This window comes from Lynx canadensis, chromosome C1, assembly GCF_007474595.2.
Source record: "Lynx canadensis isolate LIC74 chromosome C1, mLynCan4.pri.v2, whole genome shotgun sequence".
Classification (NCBI taxonomy): domain Eukaryota; kingdom Metazoa; phylum Chordata; class Mammalia; order Carnivora; family Felidae; genus Lynx; species Lynx canadensis.
In genome coordinates, this window is record NC_044310.1 from 211,849,388 (window position 1) to 211,863,794 (window position 14,407).

Genomic DNA, 14,407 nt, shown 5'->3' on the forward strand with positions numbered 1-14,407 from the left:
ATAGAACATGCAGCTCTTGATCTTGGGGTTATGAGTTCAAGTCCCACACTGGGCATCGAGCTTCCTTTTTAAAAAAAAAAGGGGGCACCTGCGTGGCTCAGTCAGTTGAGTGTCTGACTTTGGCTCAGGTCATGATCTCGCAGTCCGTGAGTTCAAGCCCCGCATAGGGCTCTGTGCTGACAGCTCAGAGCCTGGAGCCTGCTTCAGATTCTGTGTCTCCCTCTCTCTCTGACCCTCCCCCATTCATGCTCTGTCTCTCCCTGTCTCAAAAATAAACAAACATTAAAAAATAGAATAAATAAATAAATAAATAAATAAATAGGCCCACATCTCCTTCCTGCCTCAAATGTGATGAACATAATGACTTCAAGCCATGACGCAGCTATGCAGTGTCCAGGAGAACCACTTGTTAACAGTGGCAGAGCAGAAACAGAGTTTGATCCTTGCTGGAACCACTGCATACCTGAACCACGTCATAGGAGGAAAAATAAACCTCGAACTGTTTAAGGTCCTGTCAAGTTTTCTATTACCTGCAGGTGAAACTTCCTATCAAAGGGATTATTATGTATTATGGATAGGGTGGCCAAGTAAGGCCTCTTCGAGGGGTAACTTCTGAGCCAAGACCTCAGACATGAGGAGACAGATGCAGAAGATCTAGAAGAGCATTCCAGGCAGCACAAAGGGCCACTAAAAGGTGAAAGAAGAGCTAAGGTCAGAGAGGTTGGCGAGAGGCAGAACAGAAAGGAGTCCTATGGAGCATTCTAACTCTCCCACCAAATGCTACCACGTGCACACACACCTCTCTCTCTCTCTCTCTCTCTCTCTCTCTCTCACACACACACACACACACACACACACACACACACACCTGTCTCATACACATGCACACCTCTCACACACAAGAATGTTTTCCAAGTTAATACAAATGGATAAATACCCCTCATTCTAAAACTTAGTACAAAGCGGTTCCTTAAAGTATTAACAACAGTTTTTTAAAAATCTGCCAAGACAATTAGACAAGTAAATATAAACAATAAAGAATAACAAAATAGAGAAATGTTCATCATATAACAGCATGGGGAAAAACATAACATGGACCCCTTTTTATTAAAACAAACGCTAGAAAAAAACCACAAAAATGTTTACACTGATGTGTCAGGTAGAAACATTATGGACGGGTTCTTAATTTTCTCTTTATATTTTTCTTTAGTCAAATTTATTGACTGTACTTTATTATCAGAAATAAATGCCTCACAAAGTCCATCCAGGATCCTGGAACAGAAAGACACTAGATAAAAACTAAGGAAATCCAAATAAAGTGTGGGTAGTAATAATCTACCAATACTGGTTCATTAATTGAGTCAAAAATACACTCATGCTGGGGCGCCTGGGTGGCGCAGTCGGTTAAGCGTCCGACTTCAGCCAGGTCACGATCTCGCGGTCCGTGAGTTCGAGCCCCGCGTCGGGCTCTGGGCTGATGGCTCAGAGCCTGGAGCCTGTTTCCGATTCTGTGTCTCCCTCTCTCTCTGCCCCTCCCCCATTCATGCTCTGTCTCTCTCTGTCCCAAAAATAAATAAACGTTGAAAAAAAAAAAAAAAATACACTCATGCTAAGATCTTAAGAAAAGGGAAACAGGGTGAGGAGTATAAGGTAACTATCTCTCCAACTTTTTTATAAATCTAAGACTACTCTTTAAAAAGAGGTGTTTTGGGGGTGCCTGGGCGGCTCAGTGGGTTAAGTGTCCAACTTCAGCTCAAGTCACGATCTCAGGGTTGATGGGTTCGAGCCCCACGTCGGGCTCTGTGCCGACAGCTCAGAGCTTGGAGCCTGCTTCAAATTCTGTGTCTCCCTCTCTCTCTGCCCCTCCCCTGCCCGTGCTCTGTCTCTCTCAAAAATAAAATAAACATTAAAAAAAATGTTTTAATAAATCCAAGAAGAGGTGTTTTGTGGGTTTTTTAATGTTTAAGTCCTCTCACCTAAGACTCTTCAAGCACGCAGGCACAGACAGAAGGAATCATTAATAAGGAATAGCAGGCAAAAGCAGAGAAGGCATTTAGGAAAAAAAAAAAAAGATTATATGTTGAAAGTTAAGGGCAAAAGATTTTGTACAATAGGTCTTCAGGGCACACAATAGGCCCTTACTTGTTGCAGAATAAGGCTCTCACTTATCGTACCCTTTTCAGAAACCAGTTTAAAGTATCTTTTTTAAAAGGTCTTATTGATCCCCTCCACTAAAAAGTGCTGAGAATACATCTTTAAAATGAGCTACCAGAATTATCACCTTCTTAAAGCCACGCAACGCAAGCCTTCACTCAGAACTTACTTGCTTAATGCACAATTCTAGGAAGTGATTTTGCAACTCAACACATATTAAAAGCCAGGGGAAGTAGGGGGAACACACAGAGTACCGCAACATATACAAGACCACCAGCCAGCAAGGGAGGGGCAAGGCGCACTCACTGTACGAAGCAAGTAATTCCTTAAAAAGCAGGCTATTTAGGAGGGTCCGACTGCCAATAGTAATGTTCAGTAATGATAGCCTAGAGTCAGGAACAAAATCCATTCGCAACATTCTGAAAAGTCAACAAGTGTATTAGTGACTGGTAAAAAGCCACATGAAAAAAAAAAAGTGTTCACTGCACTGACCTTTTTTCCGATTTTACATGTATTTCCTTAAAAAAAAGGCTTTTTATTGATTAAAAAACTTTTAAAAGAGAAAACAGACTTATCTTCTAACGATATAAAAATTTGACCTTGGAACTGGATAAAGGGAATATGGGATATTCTTTACACTACTTTTACAACATTTTTAGGAGTCTGAAGTTATATCAAAAAGTCTTCAAAACAAAAAACGTTAAGCCATATCACACATCTAACACTAACCTTACTGAAACTATTAGTAGTCAAAGAGACTATAATTAGCAACGATAAAATGTGTGAACCTGGATCAGATGTACATACGGTCCCCAAAAAACTTTTCCAAACACTTCATGTTAGTCCAGGTCAGGATACTTTTCCTTTCAATCTTTAAAGTGTCATTTTAATTGTCCATTAAATTTACTAACACCTAAATTATAACATCTGAAAAACAATAAATTCACACCCTGTTGACTGTAATTTTAGACATTTACAGCAACTGTGACAATAAGCCATCATTTAAAAGAACTATTATATGGTTCTGTTATATAAAATAAAAGCTACTATTAAACTCCTTCTAGGAGCCAATACCTAATCAAAAAAAAATTGTAATCATAGCAACTACCATCTGATCACTTCACTGTGAACAAGGTACTGTGCTAAGCACTTCACTCTCTCGTTACAAACTCAAAAGAATCCTGTAAAGTAAGATTTTTCTATCATTTGCACCTTAATAACTTGTCCGATTTGAGTTCAAACAACCGGGAAACCGGGACCAAATTCATCTTGCTGTTGAGTCCACCGAACCTATCAGATTATCTCCTTCAACCTTAAGACTCTACCACTTACGTAATTCCAAGATGATGTCAGAGAAACCCATCTTCTCCAACCTCTTTTAAGACAATCCACAAAGGAAAATAGAAATGCTTCCTCTCAAAAAGAATGATTATTAACAAATAAGAACACATCGAGCACTTATCCTACAGTAGCCACTATTTTACAGTTTACACATTAACTAATTTAATCCTCACAACAAGCCTACGATAGGTATTACTATTATTCCCATTTTCCAAATGGAAAAACTAAAGCCGAAATAAAGTGACTGAACCAAGGTCACAAAGTTAATGGTATCAGAGCCAGGGTTTAAATGAAATCCCAGTCTTTGTTCTTAGCCATTTACACCAAATTCCTTCATCGCTTAGACATTATCACACGATCTTTAGAACACACAGATGCCATTTCAAATTCCTGTGAACAAAGTAAAGGTAGCAAGTAATACTGTGGAACGGGGGCTGGCAAACTGGCACACAGGCCAAATCAGGACCGCTGCTTCACCCTGTAGATCACTTTCATTAAAACAAAGTCAGTGGCTGCTTCTGCCCCACAACAGCAGGGTAACTGCAACAGAGACTACATGACCCACACAGCCCAAGATATTTGCTGTCCCGCACCTCGTAAAAAAAGTTTACTGACCCTGGTTCTGGAAGACAGGGTATAAGCCTTCCTTTAAACTATCCAAATTAATATACATTTTTTTCTTCATCAATACGACAACAGCAGCAGCTATACCATTTATCAAGTATATACTACCTATGCAAGATTCTAATACCAACCCATTTTATTCAAAAGAAAGCGAAGTCTCAGAGGGTTTAAATGACTTATCCAAGATCACATAGCTAGAACAGGGAGGATCTTAAATACAGAGTTTCTGGCTTCAAGGCCCATATTTTCTATATGGCACCGCCTTCAAAATATGTAAATGTGTATAGCCATAAAAAAGCAAAATTGTCCGAGGAAACTGACTGAAGTTTCATGATAAAAATGCCAACTTTAAAAAGAGAAATGTTCATGTAAATGTATGCACTGATTAATTGACTCATACTTCCATCTCATTTTCCATTATACTATATTTATATAATCCCTGTTATCCCAGTTGGGGTTATGAATAACTCAAAGCATAGGGATACTCAAAGCATAGGATACTCAAAGCATAGGAAGAATATGGTACATTCTGCCTATGTAATGTCATGGGGCAAAAAAACTACTAAAACAAACACAGAATCTAGAATGTATTTACTCAGTACAATGAACTCTCCTTGGCCACCAAAAATGACATCCTCTTCTGACACAGACACCCACCTTCATTACACTTCTGGTCTAGAATGTCCAACTCTCTTCTATTTACCCACTTACCTATCCATCCCCACCCCACCCACCTCTTCATTTCCCATCCCAGTCCCCTGGATACTGACCTACACACCACGGAGCTAAGGGAAGAATGCAACAGAGGTTGGTTGCTATGATTCATAAAGCCTTTTTCTTTATTTTTATCCCATTAATCTCCCACACCATGACTGCTAAGGCTATATTATGCATATCTATAGTGAAAGCCACATCAGAAATACAACATGGAATTGATTTTAGAGTTAAATGTGGTCATCTTACATATCTTCAGAATCCCAAATCTTGATCTAGGACTTTAAGTCAGTAGTATTCAAAACTATTTATTAATACATACCCTTTGATTATTTATACACATTAATTCTATGCCCACTGCTAACTTCAGACTACCTTAACTGAGAGCAAAGATGTCTTTACATGAGTATTTTTCTAGGTGTGAGTACAGCAGCTGCTGAAACCAACATAATTTTTTTCTACTGGACCAGGATTCTAATACTGGACCACAAAACAGACATAATTGCAGAATTTTTTTTAGAACTATTGTTTTGCTAAGTCTCTATGTGTTCCTTAAAAGAACTACAGATTAGGACGTTCCTAACTATAAAACTCTTAATATGGAAACTTCCCAAATCCTTTACTCTCACATCAAAAATTTAAATCAACTCAGCAGGCACCCTGAAAAAAGTTCTAAGTATCTCTAAATATAGTAAACTCTGAAAAGTTAATTGTGCATTATGAATCATCTTATTTTTCTTTTTCAGTCACACAAAAAAACTAACACACGCTGAATAGAAGTAAATGCAGAAGTAGGAGGCCCATCCACCAGAAAAGAAATGCTGCTATTGCAGCCAACATTAAATTGACCAATTCCTTAACTGATTCAAGAAGCATAAATTGGGTATCATTTAAAACTAGTGCCACCACAAAGATCCCAAATGATAGTGTCTTATCTCTCCCGAAATTCCTTTCAGAAAACTTAGTGTGTGTAATGAGAAGATACCTGGAGAAAACATGGCCTGACCTAATATACAGGCAGCTGAAAAGTAATACTAGATGGTTCAAAGAGGCAGAAGCAGATTATCTTACACGGCCACACCAAAGGCTGAAATTCCCCAAGTCTTACCTCATAGCAGCAACTGGAAGGGCAAACTTAAAGACGGGGTGAAGAGTAAAGTAGAAAAAAGAATGAACTCTGCAACTGACAGTTTAGTTTTCGGAGAAAAGTATGCTGACGTCAAAATATGTAAATCAACACTAAAGTTCCTAAAGACATATGAGAAATAATTAGGAACAAGTCTGATCACAAAGGTAAGAACTACTGACTCTTCTCAAAAATCAGCCTAATTGTTGCCATCTACTGGGAGGAAGGCAGAAATGCTTGCGGGTCAGGGACGGAGGGGAGATGTCAAGTCCCTAACTCCCTTTTGAGAGGAGGCTGCTTTCCCCAAGTGGGTAGAAGAAATGGAAATACAGGTTTACTAAAAGAAAAATTAGACAGCTGCATGAATACCTTACATTAAAAAACACCCATGTCTCTTGTAGCAGTAAAATACACAGCCTTCACAAATGACTCTATTCTACAGTCCACAAAATCCCACAAATTTTGCACTCTATAACTTGAACAGGTATTTAACTCATGAATTGGCACTAACTGCTAGCATCTCTGCTATTTCCCCATAAAAATAAAATGAATGCAAACTGCAGTCAGCAAAGTCTACGAGAATATTCTAGAAAGAAAAGCTGCTGGAAGAAACTAAATGTTACTGCTACCAGACCCCTGAATGAAAGTATTATTCTCTGCATCTTCAGTTTCCCTCCAGTCACCATCTAACTTCATTTCCCAATTTTGAAATCCTATCTTGCCTACTCTTGAAAAAGGTATAACAGTCTACTAATACATCAACTGGAGTGCTATGCAAATATTTTACCAAGATATTTAGCTTGATGAAACAGGGAATATTAATTTGCACTTTTTAAAAGTATGTAAATACTTAAGCCACAATCTGCTTTTTTAAAAACATCATTTTTTCTTTTACTGCATTACATGTTTAGCAGAAGTTTCTTTTACACCTGACATTACTGAGTAACTCACAAAAAGTCATGTTATTAATTCTGGACCAGTACTCTGAATTTAAAAAGAAAAAAATCTCTGAATAAACAATAGACGAATGTGTTAAGACAAAATGATTGCCAGCTTCCACTAAAGATTCCATGACTGGACAGGAGCAACAGGAGTCCTTTAGACATCGCCTGCTTATTTACTGGAAGTATTCTAACTACTAAGTAGGAACACTAAACAACAAGTTTTACCTCCACGGCTTCTATCACCCCAAAACTTACCACAAACACGCCTATAACATACAGTCCTAGAAAGGGAAGCAATTTCATTGAAAGACAAATAAAATCTAAAAGCACTTTTTCTTTGCAGTTCAGCTACAAAGTAAATATGCCTGTACACTTTTTTCATGTTGTCACAGCCTATTCAGGGATTAACAATAAAGTCAACATGTCTATTTGTTAAAGCTAATTTCTTGATCTCCCATTTAAGAACCTCAATCAACACAGCCTGAATTTTCTGTTAGTTCATAAATATGGATCCTCTACTGCAAAGGGCCAGTTTAGCTTCCCATCAGCCCCTCGCCTCAATTACACCTTTGCAAGTTACCCATTCTTCTCTACCTACCCAAACAATCAAGGCCAGTTCAAGTAGCAAGTCTTCCTCAGTAACTGCAACCTAGGACTGAATCTCTCTCTAAACCTCCGAGGGCCCACTGTATAAAAAAACTCAACTGTGTACTTAGTAACAAATATGCACAATGTTAAATGTTGTGTTCTACTATCATAGTTTGAACTCGTTTACAGTAAAGGGCATTCCAACGTAAGAGATCTTTTATAAATCTCCTATTTCTCTTCCGCACTCTTCACGAAGGCAAACCTGGTATGGAACCAGAAATGCACATGGATTAGTTGCTGAGGAAATATCTGCACAATGAAAGTACTTCCAACAATTTATTCGGTAAGGCCAAATTTTGTGCCCTAATTCTTCTGTTTCTTAATTTAGATTCTCCTATCAGGTTTCCTAAACGTAGAAAACCTGCATTTAGAATATCTACGGGATACTTCTCGATGCTAAACGCTATACTATATATAGTTACCAAGTTTGAGAAGTGTTTTTCAACTAAATGAAACAAAAACTCAGGACAGGAACCTTCTGTATTCCTCCCAGCAGAGACCTGGCACACAGTAGCACTTGATAAATACGTATCGATAAATATGCTTTTATCCACTGGTAAACAGAATTCTCAAACGCTAAACCTAACATCACAAAGTCAGTAAAATGGTCTACTGTCTTATCAGTCCCTTAAGTGAATATTTTAATGAACCTAATTCTGAAAAATTTATATTCTAGCATCCTACACTCAGCTACCAAACCCTGAGAAACGAAAATAAGCAGACAGAAACCATGGCAAATGGTGCTAATAATACTTCATGATATAGTTTCTCAATGTGTCACCGAAACGAACTCTATCCCTGCCCATATACCATGCAGGTTAGGAGCCTTGTGCCAGCCACTGCGGGCATGGAAAAATTAAACCTTTAGCACAAGAAGCCAAAAATTTACTTAAGAAGAAGTAAGCAACTAATTATTTAAGGCAGATGGTGAAAGCAATAACTAGTAAAACGTTATGGAAGAAAGAAGTGAAGAGTAAAACTCTTACAGTAGCTACCCAAAGAAAAAGTTAAATGTGTAAATGTCACTACAAGAGATACAAGATGAGAGAAGGGTATCAGTCTAGGTGGACTCAACAGTCAAAGTCCAGGCAAGAATGCTGAGGTTCCTGGAGTGTGTTCAGAAGGAATGAACAGCTCAATCTGCCCACATCCAGCCCAGGGCGCAACACAGACAAGATTATAAATACTGGGGGCCGGAGCAGAAGTTACAGCATGTTCATATATTTACTACTTACAAGGAAACTACAACACTTGGTTTTCAGGAAGATTAACAAAAGGGGGAGGGGGGGGCTCCATATGATCTCCACAAACCTGCTCTTTAAGGACACAAGACAGCTTAAATTACAACTCAACAGTGAATTTCAGAAGGGCTACCTGAAAAAAATTCATTTTGGGTTTTCCAGGGCATCACATATGTTTACCAGGATAAGGACTTCAAATTGAGTTAATTTGACCTTAAGAAGTTATAGCACAAGGTACATCTATTTATTCAGAATGCTGCCCACGGGTGGAATGAGTAGGAGTTTTGAAGTCAGGGTAGAACTCATTGGTTACCACAGCCAACAAGTTGATTAAAATACACATTGAAATGCTTTAACTTCAAGTCTTGAAGGCTTGCTGATAGACACTTCAGCTTATAAATAGCCTTCAAAGTATGTATTGGGTAGTAACCCAAATTTATAGAAGTACATCCTTTCTAAAAACAAAACAAAAATAAACTCAAATGAGGTATAAAACTCAGCTTTGTACTTAATACACACATTATGTCAAAATCTATTTAGGGCCTCAATCTAGCATTTAAATGATCAACTATTATGTGTAAACAAGGGCCAATCAGAGAATATAAATGGCTTGTCCTAATTTTTTTCATATGTGATTTAAAATAACTTGCAGTCTCTAAAATACATATCAACAGATTAAAAAGAAAACTTCTATAATCATTTTTAGGATTAACTATGATTCAAAATGTTTGTCAAAACAAGACAGACATTAAACCCTTACAAAGTATTTTCACTTACAGTAATATTTTATTCTCACAAGACTTACTCCTCCAAGAAGCATTCAAAGATTCCTTATTATAGGCCAGACACTGTGCTAGATACTAGGGATTAAAAAGGGGGGAAGACTGGCTTTAAGGAATTCATAATCGACTAAGGAATATGATATACTCAAAGACTTTCAAGTCTACATATGTAACAGAAGTATGCTCTAGGTAGAAGGGTGTTAACAAATGAGGCAATGGTCAGTGCTGCAATGAACCAGTGGAGGAAGAGCCCTGTGTTCCAATCTAGCTTTTGGAGCCTAATCTCCTAAGTAGTGTCTAGCATACAAATGACAATTAAATCTAGGTGGCAATTAGCCACGCTCAGATTAGGTTACTGAAACTCACAAGGTTAAATTATTTGTCCAAGGTCACAAAGACCGAGGAAAAGGCAGTCAAGATTGCAGCCCAAGTCTACACTCAAATCAGATGTTCACTTGAATAGTGCTGTTCACTAATGAGAGGACAGGGTAGCAGGCAGTTTTTTTTCACTCTAGTCCACTAACATGATGTTCGAATTCAAACAGAGCTGCAGAACTATTTACCAATAGCTTCTGCACACTCAGACAAAATAGGTAGGTCTGAATAATGGACAAGTTCCTTTTTCTTCTGGCCAATCCAGTTTAATGAAACTGTAAGAATCCCAACCCAAAGCTGAAAGGCCTCAGAGAAGAACTACAAAGCAGACTTATTTCAGCCTAGGAAACAACTTCTTTTGCCAATAACCTAAAATCAAGTTAGGATATTGGGTTTAATTAAAGAACTGCATTTTTGAAAATCCAGGACACTGGCCAAGTTAAATTTTACTTAAAAAAATCAAGAGACTGGTTCAGCAGAAGTATACTTACCTATTTACTGTTAAGTAGCAGCAAGCACCCACTATGTGTCAGAGTAACCCAGCAAACCAGGCAGAGATTATAAAGAACAATTGCTAGGAGTTTGTGCTCAAGAACTCTGTGACACAGCTGTTTGAACTATACAGAGGCAACGAAAGAAATACACAAATGAAAGCTCATGCAAATGTTACGAACTACAAGCATCAAGATTACATTACAATTGACAGATTATACTTATTGTATAATATCCATCAGATCTTTCTTACTGCTAAGCCCTTTCCAGCAGTCAGGAAGATATGAAGAGGCTGGGATCAGCAAAGCAATAGCATCCTGAGGAATCTGTTGAGACCAAGAAACTTTCCAAGCAGGACGATGGTTGCACAGTCAGCAAAGACTAGGTTAACATTATTGGTTTGGAGTGGGAAGAAAATGGTGTGTATTTTCAATGAGGCTTATGAGTGCACCTTCATGCAAACACAGTGATACAAGATAATCCTGGACTTGGGGAACACCTATAACCAGTCAGGAACAAACGCAAACACATGTCACCAAATCTAACACTCTAATCCCAAATGGAGCCTATTTAGATAACCAAGAAATAAATGGGAAAGATCCTGGGATAGAAGGGTTTGAGGAAGTGCTAGGAAGGGTGAACTGAAGTGAACCTAAAATGGTTTAAATAAAGGAAAAGTGCAGGTCAGTCTGGCAGTAACAGGAACCTGAGAGAAGATGAAAAGCAACAAACAGGTTGCTTTTTTCAACCTGAGTCCATCAAATTTCCTCAGCAAATGGAAAAATAAAAGGGCAACTGGTATTCTATTTGCTCAAAAAGATCATCATCCACCTAAAGAAAAAAAACAAAACAAAACACCTCCTCCCCAAATTCTGTAAAAAAAAAAAAAAAAAAAAAAAATAGGTTTGGCAAGGTCTTCCCTTCATTGTAGACTCTGACATTATAAAGTCAATTCCGTAAGAGCCACGATCCGAAACAGGTACATGTGTTATCAATAATGAAAATGTAAAGAAATTTCTCTAAATATGATTAACAAATTTATTCAGAGAAGTATGGTAGAAATCTACCATGCTGATGCAAAAAAACCGAAAACCAAACCAAAACCAACCAATCCACCCAAGAGTAACTTAACAGAAATTGGGCCCAAGTTCCACTACCAATTTTAACAGCAGTTTCAAAAATAAGTTGCTGCAACTTATCTTACATCAAGGTCACCGCCCCCCCCCCTTCCCATCACTGGTGAAAGCTCTAAGTGTTCTTAATGGCCTCAATAGCAAATGTAATTTTCTAAAACTAATGATAACATATTACACTTATTTAGCAGTTTGTAATTTTTCACAGCCATTGTATCCACTGGGTCTCACAACCACCCAGTGAGTAAGACAGTGGACTGCCCATCCCCATTTTACAGATAACTGGAGACCAGATAGGATAAGTGCAAAGCTCAAGGTCACACAGCTACTGTCAGTGTGTGAATTCCCATGAGTTTGTGTCTCTTTGCTAGGATGATGTGAATTAAATAGGATCATAAAATCTTACGTAGATAACATTAACCCAGTAATCTTAAAAGTTAGAATGGAAAAGTAAACATTACTTCAAATTTACTTTGCTAGGTGAAAGCACTGATTTTACACTGGCCTAGCATCCCTTTCACTTTTTTAAATAATTATTTTAGTTTAGCAGCTTCTAGAACTCCAACTGCCTGAAGTATTCTAAAACTTAGAAAGTAAATGAAAAACTAAACAAAAAGCTGTTCACGACACAACTTAAACAGTAATTGTCAGCAGAGCAGACTTAAAAACCACTCAAACTCCTTAAAAACTGGGAATGGAATAGAACAATGTTTATTACAGTCCTAAATTCTCACGGATACTGGCACATTCATAGAAAGGCAGATGTGAACAAAGCCCCCACCTCAACCTCCAACCATGTAATATGCTCTCTTAAGCATAAAATAAATGAAATAAAAACTCTGCCAACAATCTCACAAAGATGATGTAAAAGCCCAATTCAATCTTTCTGGGGTTGAACATGGAGCAGGGTTGTTTCAAAATGAAGAACTGGAAATTTTGTTTACTCTAAAATTCCCAATACTGATCTCTTTGATAATCTAAGTATGAAATAAATCTCAATAAAACATCTGAAACTTATTGTCTCTAAATCTGATAAGGCCATTCTCAATCCTAGCTGCTCCCTCCACACACACACACACCCCACCCCGTGGAAATGCGACACACCACACAGGCCTCATATATAGGCCCTCTGCCTTTTCCTCCAACAACTAGGACATTTGTTCACAGCGTCGGTTTTTTTTGCCCCAGTCAATAGCTCTTTCAACTTTCCACCCTATTTTTTGTTTGTTTTGTTTTAGAGAGGAGATCCTCAGCCTCCACTTCCTGGGTCTTTAAAAAATGAAATGCCAAAAATATCTATAGAGAGACTGGAGAGCAATAGAAAGTTGAACACAGCACTAAAGGGCCTACAAAACGGAGTAAAGCCCGGGGATCGGGTGATTTGGCAACCCAGGCAGGATCCGGGGAAGGCCGACTAGGAAAGGAGACAGCAGGGGAGCAGTTAGACGGCCACTCAGAACACATTCGCTGCGCTATTAAACGTACCCCCGCACCCCTCACACACGAACGTTTACTCACTGCCACAGTCCCTCCTTCAATTAACTAACGAAGCAATTAAACTATACCCACCGCCAGACACGATGCTTAAGCTAACCGTCCCCAAAGTAAAACGACGTTATCAAAAACCAACCAACCTGTCTTAAGGGTTTAGGAGCAGCCCCTTCCGTTCTCTCCTTACCACACAAGGGTAACCAATTCCCCTCCCGTCCCCCCCCCCCCCCACAAACCCGCCCCGGCCGTTCAAATGTGTTATTTCCTCCCGATTTGCATGTGTTTTTAAATCTTTATTTTCTCCCCTCTAGCAAATTAAGGATTTCTGTTCTTCTGAGGAAGGAAGCGCCACGAAGGACAGGATTGGGGATTTTCCAACCTTCGTTATTTGAAGTCCCCTCTAACTTGTTTCTGAACTAAAAACCCACTCACTATGGAGGAGGATGGAGGAGAGGGTGAACTGAATGGGCAAACGATATAATAGGTTTTATGTAATCCACATATAAATAAATTAATCGCCTGACTCGCTTTGAATACTAATACGATTGGAGTGACAATTGGTCCACCTCCCTCCCAAGTCCTGAACCCCCACCCCCCATTTCCATCCTGATCTATTTAGAAGCATGCTCTGCTCCTCTCAGCCAAGTTTCTCGGCCTCTTTTCCAGCCCCCAGCACGCCCGTCTCGTCGTCATCCTCACTCAGCCTCAACTTCCCACGGCTAAAGAAACAGCCCAGCGCAGACCCCGTCTCCGGGCTCACCCCCCACAACCCTCCCCTTGGCAGGAAACCCCTTACTGCGGTCTAAAGTCACTCCGGCCTCTCCCTCCTCTGACCCTCGCTTCCCACAACTGTTGTCACTCGAGCTGCTCCCTAGTTTCCATTTCCGGGCCGTCCCCGGCCCTGGAGCCTCTCCTCTCCCGGTTTCCGGGCCCCCCATCCCATTTCCGGGGAACCCTTGCCGTCTTCACACCCCCCACCTGCACTTCCGGCCCCCCACTTTCTCGCTTCCTAGAGGCCCTCCAAGCTCCCAAGCCCACTTCCGGCCCCCCGGCCACCACGGGCTCCCCAAGAACCCGCACGCCTTACCCCGGTTCCGTGAAGGGCCCTCCTCATCGCGGGGGGCCTGAGCGGGGACCCAGCGAACCCTCCTCCCCCCCCCCACCCGCTCCCGCCCGGCCCCGGTCTCCCTCGAGCGTCTCGCCCGTCAACCCCCGACCCGGTCCTTCCGCGGCCCCGCCGCCGCCGGGAGCAGGCCGAGCGGGGGCCGAATCGCGGCGATGACACAACCGGGCTTCCTGGGACTTTCTGTTCCAGCTCCTCCCCACCCCCCCTCGCCGCCCC

General features: G+C 40.1%; 2 protein-coding genes across 18 annotated transcripts in view; one reads left to right on the forward strand and one right to left on the reverse strand.

Annotated features, from left to right (window-relative positions):
- TRIP12 (thyroid hormone receptor interactor 12) overlaps positions 1-14,407 on the reverse strand; it is a 140,241-nt gene that overhangs the window by 125,646 nt on the left and 188 nt on the right. The window contains exon 1 of one of the 17 annotated variants that reach the window (XM_030326675.1): positions 14,153-14,207. The exons of 14 other annotated variants lie outside the window; for them this stretch is intronic. The gene's annotated coding sequence lies outside the window, so the exon portion shown is untranslated. Of the gene's footprint in view, positions 1-10,440; positions 10,562-14,152; positions 14,208-14,407 lie in introns of those variants that run through there. 2 more of the 17 variants (XM_030326674.2, XM_030326689.2) reach the window with 2 other exon arrangements.
- LOC115519924 (proline-rich protein HaeIII subfamily 1-like) lies at positions 374-14,347 on the forward strand. Its single transcript, XM_030323777.1, has 2 exons — positions 374-536; positions 13,707-14,347. The coding sequence occupies exons 1-2, from the start codon at positions 374-376 to the stop codon at positions 14,345-14,347; spliced, it is 804 nt and encodes a 267-aa protein (XP_030179637.1).